Source organism: Belonocnema kinseyi, chromosome 2 (genome assembly GCF_010883055.1).
Source record: "Belonocnema kinseyi isolate 2016_QV_RU_SX_M_011 chromosome 2, B_treatae_v1, whole genome shotgun sequence".
NCBI lineage: Eukaryota > Metazoa > Arthropoda > Insecta > Hymenoptera > Cynipidae > Belonocnema > Belonocnema kinseyi.
This window is the reverse complement of record NC_046658.1, coordinates 80955278-80967385: the sequence shown is the minus strand read 5'-3', so window position 1 is coordinate 80967385 and position 12108 is coordinate 80955278. Positions and strand designations below refer to the sequence as shown.

Sequence of the window (12108 nt, the reverse complement as noted above, 5' to 3'; positions counted from 1 at the left end):
GGATAAGATTGTAAAAAATATATAGATGTAAACGGAAAGATTGTAAGGAATGGAAGTCATGTAAACCCTTAGGGGACACATTATGAATAAAGAAGAAGACTTACTCGTTATTAGCCAATTTTCTTTTGTAAACCTAATTTCATTAAAGCTCAGCGTATATTTGTATTACAGATTTAATATTCAAAACTAAATGAAATCTTTGAAAATCGAAGCCACCGAAATTCTAGAAATTGAAATTGTTATTACACAATAAAATTAAAATTGAACCTCAAAGCTGATTAATCATTTTTTTCAAAAATGAAAACACAAACAGCATTATTCTAAAAAAAAAAACTTTCAAACAAAAAATAGTAATTTTAAAAATGAAACATTTCCATTCCGGAAAGTTAAAACTTAAACGAATGAGAACTTCATTTAAAACTAAAAAAAATCTTAGTCACAAAAAATAGCGATATTAAAACTTTTTTATACCCAAATTCTTTAAAATTTCAATTATTTGAATTAAATTTAAATCGCTTAACAATTAATAGTTTTCAAATTGCTAATTATGCTTTCTAAAATTCAACCAATTCAATTTTAAATGCAAAATTAAAACGAATGAAAGGGCAAAAAAAATGTAGCGTTCATCAAGGAAAAACATAATTCTAAAATTGTAACCATTTAAAATTACCGAAATCTTCAACTAAAAATCGGATAATTTTAAAATCTTAAATTGAAAATTAAAAATCAAAATCTAGAATACAAAACAATATTGCTATAATATGATTTCATTTCTTGAAATTGTTTCATTCCATTTTGATTATTTGAATTTGAAATTCCAATAGCCTGAAATTAAAAATTCGAAACATCCAAAATTATTCTAAAAATTAATATAAGAAAAAACGCTAGTTTCAAGGCCTCAAAGATTAAACTATTTTAGAATTGTCCATTCAAAATTATCATTTTTATTTAAAATTATAGACATTATAAAGACGATAAATATATTACTAATAATTATTATATTATGTAGTATCAAGTGATATTTAAAACGACTTGATAAATATTGCGAGAAATGTTGTGATCCTTTCAAGTTTAATTATTCTAAAAATCTGCTAAAAACTTTGAAAATTATATACTTTTTAATTGAAAACTGTTTTTCTCCCGATATTCCGGGAATCATGACCAGTCAAATAAATTTTATTTCAAATATAAATACAATTAAGAAAATACTCGTACCTTTTTTGGCAGCATGTGAACACCAATTGGATAAGTATCAGACTTGGTCCACAATTCAATTTGTGCCAGGACTTGATTTGTAAAAGAATTACTCATAACAAAACTGGAATGGCCGGTGGCACATCCGAGATTTACTAGACGTCCTTCGGCGAGAAGAAGAATGTGTTTTCCATTAGGAAGGGTGTAACGATCGACTTGAGGCTTGATATTGAGCTTTTCTGTTGCATTTTTATCGAGCCACTTTACATTGATTTCACAGTCAAAGTGGCCGATGTTGCAGACAATAGCATCATCCGGCATATTTACGAAGTGATCTTCTGTGATGATATCCATGCAACCAGTTGTCGTCACGTATATTTGTCCTCTGACACAAGCCTCTTCCATTGTAGTCACCTAAAAGATAATATTCTCTTTTTTAATCTCTTCCTCAATCGAAAGAAACCCGAAAGTTAAAACAGGCTTCACAGCGACCATAAAAAATATATTAAGGGACTCCAGAAAGTACACAAATTACAAAAAATACACACATTTATAAGAAACAGGGTGATCGTTTTAATCGAAGAAGTAAATTCCCGGTTTTTCCGGTTCGCAAACATTTTTCACAGTCAATGAAATTTAAAAAAATGGAACACTAAAGATACAAAATTTTCCACTTGAGGTAATAAAAACTGAGCTGCAAATGAAAGCACTCAAACTGGAACTGTTAGATTTTGTACTTTTAAAATTGAAATTTAAAAGTTTTTAATTAAAAAATGTTGTATTCATATGCTCAATAATGCACGCGTAGATCATCATCAAATATTGAAAAATTGAAAAAGATTTAACTAAACAATTCTTAAATTAGAAATTCTATTATTTTCTATTTAAATAGTTTAAACATCCTTGGAAAGCTTCAAAATTTTATTTCAAAATCTTGAGAAATCTATAAGATGTTGTAAATTGGTTTTAAAATTAAAATTATTTTGGATTTTTTTTTCAGAACTTCTAAATATCTGTCAAAATGAATTGAATTTTTTCTACAATTTTCAGAAAATCCTGCAAATTTTAGAAAATTTCTTTACAATTTGTATGTATAAATAATAATTGAACATTTATTATATGTAGACAAAATTTGAGTAATGATAACCTAATATAAAACAAAATGTAGATTTTCGCAGATTTTAAACAAAAAATTAGATTCTTCTCAAGAATTGTGAAAGGCTTTAAAAGAATAAAAACATTTTCTTAAGATTTCTAGGAAAATTAAAAATAACTTCTCATTTTGAAAAATTATTTTAAGAGAATATTAAAAAAGTTTTTCAAAGATTTAAACAAAATTTTCATAAAAGATTCTAGAAGATTTTAAGAAAACTTTCTAAAATTTGTATGATTTTTAATATTTTTAAAACTCCTAAATATCACTTAAAATTACTCAAACTTTTTTTACAAATGTTCATTTGTAAATTATACATCAAAAATTAAAAATTTCACTTACAAATTAAGCATTTTTCAAATACAAAAATTAAATTTGTAACGTACAAAGTTTAAAGGCTCTTCGAAATTTTAACGATTCTAGATTTTCTATGTCAAACAATTCAGTCAAAGATTCTTTGCTTTTAAATATGTGCTTTCAATTTACTTGTCTTAAATAAAAATTCAAATATTGCTAAATATTCAATCATTAATTTTTTTTAAATTAAAATTTCGAATTGAATGGGTTAAAAATAGGATATTTTAGACTGAAAGAATTTATTTATTAAATAAAAAGGTTTTTATCAAAAATTTTCAAAATCTAAGGCTTTTATTTTTTTAAGTCTTTAAAAAAGCATTAAAAATTCTTTAAATTAAAAATGTAAGCTTAGAAATAAACATTTCTAATTTGAAAATATTAAAAGTAAAAAAATTTTGACTTACGCATTGTAAGCTAACTAATAGCATAATTGAAAACCATAACAATGTCACTAATTATTGAAAAACTGTTGAAATTGAACGTGGACAGATTTTTCTTTTACAAATTTGTAAAGTTCCCGGTCAACATAACAAAATTCACTGCCATTTCCTGGTTTTTACCGGTCTCAAAGGATTTCCGGTCATTTCCAGTCCAGCGGCCACTTTGAAGAAATGAATGCGTTACTGTTTTTTAAAAATAATTATTTATCAGGGTACAAGGGATCATAGCGTACAAGTAGCTCAAAAAAGGGGTAATAGGGCAATTTTCTCATGAAAAAGGGCAATTTTTACATATCAAAAAGAACGAACAATGTTCTCATAAGAAATGTTAAATTTTTTAATAATTTTAAAATTTTTTTTAATGTCTTCTGCCATCAAAGAATTTATTTTAAAAAATTGGATATACGTAGGGAGTCAGAAATGTATTCGAAGTCATATAAAAAAGTCCGTGAAAAAAAAATTAGTTACATAAACCATTTTTATATGTTCAGTAGAGGGAAGTAAAAAATGCTAAAATTAATCGAATCTTTTGACATGAAAGATAAAAATTTGCGTTTCTATATCCAAAACAAGTAAAAAAAGAAAATTTGAAATCGGTTAATATATTATGTTCTCGTTTTTAAATTTACAATAAAAAATTTTTTAATGGAAAAAAAGGTCTGGCTTATTTATAATTTTTTGAAAATTGGAAAAAACATGTTTTTTTTTTTAATTGATTCTTTTTTCTTGATGTTTATTACGCTCAAAAATAGAAAACAGAATAAAATCCTAAATCATGACAAAAGTTTTTTCCGAAAAAGCAACATGATAAAATGTTTCTTTGGTTCAAGCTGAATAAATTTCAGGTACAATATACTCAAGTTTTTTTTAATGTGTACATATGACTTAAGGCAAAAAAATTGTTAATGAGCAAAAAATTTCTTTCTGAATTTCGTACTTTTTTATTATTGTTTACTCCTTATTTTACATGAAATAATCAAATAAACGTTTCTTTGAAATCCTAGAATTCTTTGTCAAATTTTTTGAAATCTTCCTTTAATCTTTATTTATGAAAACTTTTGTTTCTCTTTAAAACCATTGAAATTTTTAGAAATACTTTAAAATACTTGTAAAATATTTCCTACATCTTTTATCTTTATTTGCAATATTTGGAAATTTTCTTAAAAAAATGTGATCTTTTTTAAAATCTTCGACATTTTTTGTATTTTGGCGTACCGTACCCTTTTTTAAATGTTTGAAATTCTTTAAATCTTTTCAAAATCCTATGGATTCTTTAAAATATTTGTGAAATCTTTTATATTCGTTTAAAATATTCTAAAAAATTTGAAATTATTTAAAACCTTTGAAATGTTTTGAAATCTGGATCACTGTACTCTTTTTGAAATCTTTCAAATTCTGGTTTTCTTTTGACATCTCTATGAAATTTTGATGTTCTGAAATCTTAGAAATCTGATTTACTCTTTTTAAAATCCTTGAAATCTGCTGACAGTTTTAAAATCTTCGTCAAATGTTTGAAATCTTCTAAGCAAATTTAAAATCGTTTAAAATCCTTTGAAATCTATTGTACTTGTACCTTTTTGTAATCTTTGAAATTGAAATTTTTATGAATTCTTTGTGAAATCGTTTGTATTCATTTACAAGCAATAAAATATTTGAAAATCTTTTAAAATTTTGGTAAAATCTATTGAAATATTATAAAAAAATGTTAAGTCGTTTAAAATCTTACAAATGTTTTGAAATTTTCGAAATCTGTTTTACTGTACCGTTTTTGAATTATGTGAAATTGAAATCTTTAAAATATTTGTGAAATCGATGGTATTCAATTGAAATCATTAAAATATTTGAAATCTTTCAGAATTTTGGTAAAATCTTTCTTTACGAAATCTTATGTGTTCGTTTAAAATCGCTGACATCTCAAATTTATTATTAATAATAATTATCATTATTAATAACGTTTTTGAAATTGTTGAAATCTTTTGAAAGTTTTGAAAGTTTTAAAATCTTTGTGAAATCTTTGTAATCTTGTCTGCAAGTTTTTTTTTCAAATCCTTGAATCCCTTTTAAGTCGTTGAAATTCGTGAACTCTTTGAAATGTTTAAAATCCTTCTAAATATTATAAAAACTTTGTAATATTTTGAAATCCTCAGAATTATGTTGTAACCTTTTGAAATCTGGTGTATATTCAAAAAACGGAGTGGTCAAATCCCCGAAATCTGTTTAAAAGCAAAAAAATAAAATTGCATAAAAGGTTTTCGTGAACAATTTAAGGAGCTTTCCAGTTTTTACAAAAAATTCAAGAAGAACTCCAAGCTCTTAAGGTCGCTGGAAATCCTCTTTAAAAATATTTTTTATTTAAAATACGGAAATTGGATAAAATTAGGGGGCATTTAGGAGAAATTGTCCTATAAAATCGTCCTCAGAATCAAAACCCCGATTTACCCCTTAAATTATAAAATAACAAAGACAAAATAAAACCAACCTCGTAACCTTCCATCGCAGCTTGCAGCGCATTAATAGGATCGATTTCAGTGACTATCACTCGACCTCCTAGAGCTCTCAAACTTTGAGCGCATCCTTTTCCAACATCTCCATAGCCAGCCACAACACAAACTTTTCCAGCGATCATGATATCAGTCGCTCGCTTAATTCCATCGATCAACGATTCTCGGCAGCCGTACAAGTTGTCGAATTTGCTCTGAATTTTTTATTAAAAGGCCATTAGACGGTTCGACAGATAGGTTTATTTTTTATAATCAAATACAAATGAAGACAAACCTTCGTAACCGAGTCGTTCACGTTTATAGCAGGAATTTTAAGTTTTCCCTCCTTAAACATTTTGTAAAGATTATGAACACCAGTTGTTGTTTCCTCAGACACACCCTTGCATTCTTTTAAGTACTCGGGGAACTTTTCGTGAACGAGATTCGTCAAATCACCTCCATCATCGAGGATAAGGTTCAAAGGTTTGCCGTCTTTGAAAACGAGGGTTTGCTCAATGCACCATAAGTATTCTTCTTCAGTTTCTCCTTTCCAAGCAAACACTGGCACTCCAGATTTTGCCATCGCCGCGGCTGCATGATCTTGCGTACTGAAGATGTTGCAAGATGACCATCTTACCTTCAAGGAGAAATCGAATTTATTTTCTTCGATTTTATGGCGATTTCATTTTAAAATATCTTTCAAGATTAAAGCTTCAGTTCTGCTAAATTTCTTCGAAACAAAACCTTTTTAAATTCAATTGTTGTCATTAGGGTTCAAACATATTTTTCCCGCTTTTTCAAATTTAAAGATTCAAACTCTTGAAGCTAAAGATTTTTAAATTTAAACTTATACAAATTGATCTGAAAATTAAAACACTCAAAGTGGAAATTTTAAACTTTTCAAATTGAAGCTTAAAAATTATTCCATTGAAACGCTCAATAATTTACACATATATAACAGTAGCTTTAAACAGTTTTCAATTGAACAATTTTAAATTAAATATCCTTAAACTCTAAAATGTCAAATTTTTTATATTGAACCGTTTGAAGATTTCTGGTTCAAAAATAAAAACCCAGGCTATCATTTGCAATTCTCTAATTTAAAGAATGAATAAATTTTTAGCTGTTCAAAATTATATTATTTACGTAATATCAAGTCAGAAACGTAGAAAATGGACGATGTATTTTTGTTTAATGAAGATTCTTTAAATTAGAAGTTAAATTATTTTTATGTTAACTCGGCTTAAATTAATAACTGTTCAAATGTTATTTACACATCAAAATTTAACATTCTCACTTTGAAATTAAAAAAAAGAACAGTTAAAGTTGTAAAGTTCAAAGTTTATATTAACACACTAAAATTTGAAAAATTTAATGCTATTTTAAATAATTTAGTTTCCAATTTTAAACTTTTCAATCTTTTATTTATAATTGAATATTTCACACTCAAACAATATTTAATGAAGTTTCGGGGAAAAAATTTCTTCGGTCTTTCGATCATATATGAAAAAAATAAATAAAAAACGATTCTAGTTCTTAAACATCATTCTTTAATCAAACTGCCAGTAGATAATTTTAACAATATTTAAATTTTTGCAAGAAAAAATAACAATTATAAAATACGAGTTTTTTTCGGGTTTCTGTACAAAAAATGTAAAATGTAAATGTAAATATAACAAACAATAATAGTTTACTATTATTAAATGACTTTCTGTATTTTTAAGCATTTTCTGAAGATGTATGAAAGACGAATTATTTCCAGTGGTGCAGTCAAAGCCTGGAGGGGGCCTGGCGCCGCCAGGTCTCTTTTTTTGGAGCCCTGGCAGCACCAAGCCACTTTCTTATCACGAAAAATTTGTCTAGTCATGGGCCATCCATAAAGTACGTTACGAGTTTTTTTCCAGTCAAACAGACGAGTTTTCAACAAACAACAAAATTGTTAAAAATTTAACCAAATCGTGAAATTTTCAAGTCAAAAAGACGAATTTTTTCAGACAGTGGAATTATTAAACACAGTTACTTTTTAACAAAGAAAGATCAATTTTCAACCAAGAAAGATGACTTTTCTACTATTTAGAATTCTAAAGAAAGAATTTTTAACAAATTAGTTGAATTTTTGAACAAAAATTATGACTTTAAAAAAAAAGTTAAATTTTCCAAAAATAAGTAGATTAAAAAAAAAATAGATGAATAGCTGAATTTTCAAATAAAAAGATATAAAAATTAAAAAAAAAAATTACATTTTTAAGGCAAAAAGACCAATTTTTTAGGAAAAATATTTATTAACAATAAAAAGTAATGGTTAACCGAATTATTTAATTTTAAACCAAAAAAGACGAATATTATCTACAAAAAAAGTTCAATTTTCAACTAAAAAATATAATTTTCCAGGTAAAAAGACAAAGTTATCTACTAAACAGTAGACCAATCAAGAAGAATAAATCTGTACCAAGAAAGACCAAAACGAGAGCTATAAACGTTAAAAATTGAACGAATGAATTTTAAAAAAATTTAATTATTTTTAGATCTTCTTAAAATCTATTAAAATGATTCGAATTTTTTCTCAAATTAAATATCATTTTGCATTTTTTTAGGAATATTAAGAAAAATTGTTTATTCTTTTGGAGCCTTTAACTATTCTTAAAAAGCATTCTTTTAAACAATAGTTGAATTTTCAACAAACAAACGTTCAAAGTTTTTTCTCTTTTCTTTAGTTTTCAATATTTTATTTATACTTACTCATTTAAAATGACCAGTTAAATGATTCTAAATATTAAGCAATTCTTGCCTTTCTTAATTAACATTTTTTTAGATTTTATTATGAATTTACGTTTAATTATAAATATATTTTTTTGAAGTTCTTTTAAAATTGAAAATAGTTCCTAAACTTTTAATCGGGCACAATTCAATTTTTAAAATCATTATAATTTATATTCACAGTTGATGAACAAAAAATGTTTTTCATCCAAAATTGTCGATTTCAGATGCTTCGAATTTTTTAATTTTTAAGACTTTAAACTGCATTTTAAAATTCTTCAAATGAAAAATTGAAGTTAGAAAATTTAAATTTAAAATGGAAGATTATTTAAAAAACTGTTGAAATAAAACTTGGAAATATTTTTTTTCTAAATATTGATCAAATTCCCGGTCAAAAAATAGATTTACTGTAAGTTCACATTATTTCCTGGCTTCCCGAGCCAGTAATTATCCTGAATGTTTAAAATCAGTTTTTAGCCCCCCCCCCCCCTCAAAGTGGTAACCTAGTTTATGAAAAGTACACTTTTTCTTTTAGAACTACATCACTCATTATTTACCGTTCTTTAACAAAAAATACAGAATGATGAAATACTGATTACTAATACTGATAGTTATTTCATAATTACAGCAATGGAGAAATAGTTTTATCTTTAGTCAGTCATGACAACAATAACATCTTTTTTAATGTAACTACGAAATTTTTAGAAATTATAAAAAAAATCTCGTTTTTAAAAGAACCAGTATTCTCTCGATCAAATTTGGACCAAAAAAAAATTCTTGAATGTCTCTATTCAGACTAAAAAACCAAAATTAAAAAGATTTCGAGAATGCCTTCTTTTTCTTTCTTTTTATTTTCTAAATAAGATTTCTTAAATTTTAGATTTTCCAATGCGAAAATACCAAGAAAATAATTTCGATAAATGCTGAGGAGATAAGCAGATCACTCCAACAAAGATGATATTCATATGCTAAAATCTTGAAACATTCTCTGTGGATATATTTAATTTGATAGAGAGTGAAAGTTCAAAAGGCCACTTACATAAATGGTAACAATGGCAAGAATAATTTATTAAATAGACATATTTTTTTCATTATATAATTACATTATATTTAAGGCGTCTTGTTCTTAAATTTTTATTTGTGTTATTTTATATTGGAAAAAAATGATCCTTACCTCAGCACCAAGTTCAGTCAAAGTTTCTATTAAAACGGCTGTTTGAACAGTCATATGAAGACAACCGGCAATTCTGGCTCCTTTTAAAATTTTCAAAGGACCATATTTTTTTCTAAGAGACATAAGTCCAGGCATTTCATTTTCTGCGAGTGTTATCTCCTTTCGACCCCACTCGGACAAGGAAATATCAGCTGTTGACAATAATTACTGATAGTAAACAAACCGTCTTAAGAATTTTCGCATCTTAATGTAAAATTTGCAATTACTTTATAGAGGAATTAATTTAATAAAGTATTCAGATTTGCTGAATATCCAAATTTCGAATTTATCTGATAAATTTTTCATTTTCTCTAACCGTTCTAAATTTTTATTTTAAAGATTAATCCAAATGCGATTTTTGTTTCCAAATTTATTTTAAAGACTTTTAGTGACATCAGTCATCCATAAATTATGTAAAAGGACTTGGGGGAAGGAGGGACTTGGTAAAATCTTAAAGTTTTTTGTGGAGGGACATTAAGAATTTACCAGGCTGAATTTTCAGACAAGAATATAAATTTTCTGTCAAAAAATACCAATTTTCAACAAAATACAGGAAGTTTCAAATAAAAAAAAATCAATTGTAGGTTTAAAAATTATTTTAAACAAAAAAAAACAACGAATCTTCAGCAAAATACTTGAATTTTCTACCAGCAAAGATTTTTCAGCCAATAAAGAAAAAAATATATGATCCACAATTATGAATTTTTAGACGAAAAATAAACGAATTTTCTACAAAACTGTTAAATTTCCAACCCAAAAACATGAATTTTTGACAAAAAAAAAAAGTTAATTTCCAATATTACTGTTGAATTTTAAAACAATAAAAGCTAATTTTCCGCGAAACGAATTAAATTTTCAATTAAAAAAGATAAATTAAACAGCAACAAAAAAACACATATTTTCAAAAAAAATTAAATTTTAACAATAAAAACTAAAGGAAATAAAATAGTTACATTTTTTATTTAAAAAAATGAATGGTTGATTAATTTTTCATGAAGAAGATTAACATTCTAACGCAAAAGAAGAATTTTGAACAAATTGCATGAAACTCCAAAGAAATAGTTGAATATTGACTTAAAAAAATTAATTTTCAACCAATAAAAAAGAATTTTCAACAAAATAGTTGACATTTCGACCAAAAAAAATTAATTTTCAATCATGAAGATTAGTTTTCTACTAGAAAAGAAGAATTTCCAGCAAAATATAAATATTTTCAACTTAAAAAGGAAGTTATATTTACCTTCGAAAAAATTGATTTCTAACTACAAAGGCGAATTTTCAACAAACTACATGAAATTTTCGCGTAGTTCAATTATCAGCTGAAAAAATTAATTTAAAAAAAAAACTCATCTTCAAAAAACTAGTTAAATTCTTAACCAAATATATGAATTTTCAACTATAATGATAAATCTCTGATAAAAAAATTAATTTTGAGCCAAGCAGTTGAATTTTCGAGCAAAAGATTAATTTTCCACTCTAAAGATTAATTTTGTACCTAAAAAGACGAATTTTCAACAAAAAATCGAAGTTATATTTCCATATAATTAAAAAACGAATGTTACTAAAAAAAAGTTATTGAATTAAAATCATGAATTATCCAAAAAATATTTTTATTTGAAATCAAAAACAGATGGATTCAACAAAAGAAGACGCATTTTCAACAAACTAGGTGAAAATCCTTCATAAAAAAAGATCAGTTTTTAAACCAAGCAGTTGCATTTTTCCGTCAATAATGAAAAAAATGTAATCCAAAAAGATGAATGTTTTACAGAACATTTAAACATTTGATCAAATTAATCATAATAAAATTACCATTTTTTTTCGAAATAAAATAAATAATATGCAGTCGAAGACGACTTTGTTTTCGATTGAAAAGGTTACAAATTCCACAATTTTTTGAATCTCGGTAATTCGTTTCTATAATTACACTTTTTTGCCGACACAAATAAATTCTGTTATTTTAATGCTAAAACACTTATTTTATATAATATATATATATGTGCGTTCGATTGATGCTGTTCCCCATTAATTCTGTTGATTATTATAACTACTATTGTTCTACCAAAAAAGGGTAGTAATAAACAAGATATACATATTTTTAATCTAATCTAAAATTGCCGAACACGTGTTTATCGGAGCAAAATTCCGTATTCAAAACTAATATGTTTTAACTCACCAACTTTGTACTCAGGCATATTGTTTTATTTGTAATATTCTTTAAGTCACGAGCTTGGTTTAAAAGCACATAAAGCTGATAAGAAAACTTTAAATATTTTTAGAAACTTCAATAAAAACCGATGCTTTAAAATGCTGCAAAGTACTGCAAAGCGCTAGTGTGGATTGTGTGGATTTGGGCGGATTGGACTATTGGAGATTTTCGCCAAAGATATTTACAATTCCCTCCGTCAGAGGACGTGTTTTTTCCTCCCTCTCTTCGATAATCGAAAATACTGGAAAAAAAAACATTCAACCAATCACAGCTTCGCTCTATTTGAAATCCGGAAATTCAATTGG

At 25.9% G+C, this 12108-nt stretch overlaps 1 protein-coding gene across 1 annotated transcript in view; it reads right to left on the bottom strand.

Annotated features, from left to right (window-relative positions):
* LOC117166914 (adenosylhomocysteinase) overlaps nt 1–11977 on the bottom strand; it is a 13548-nt gene extending 1571 nt beyond the window's left edge. Inside the window, exons 1-5 of the mRNA XM_033351365.1 lie at nt 11771–11977; nt 9556–9746; nt 5920–6261; nt 5624–5839; nt 1216–1608 (exon numbers count right to left, since the gene is read on the bottom strand). Coding sequence (XP_033207256.1) covers nt 1216–1608; nt 5624–5839; nt 5920–6261; nt 9556–9746; nt 11771–11789 — 1161 coding nt within the window. The 5' untranslated portion in view covers nt 11790–11977. The remainder of the gene's footprint in view (nt 1–1215; nt 1609–5623; nt 5840–5919; nt 6262–9555; nt 9747–11770) is intronic.
* Between the last annotated feature and the right edge of the window lie 131 nt (nt 11978–12108).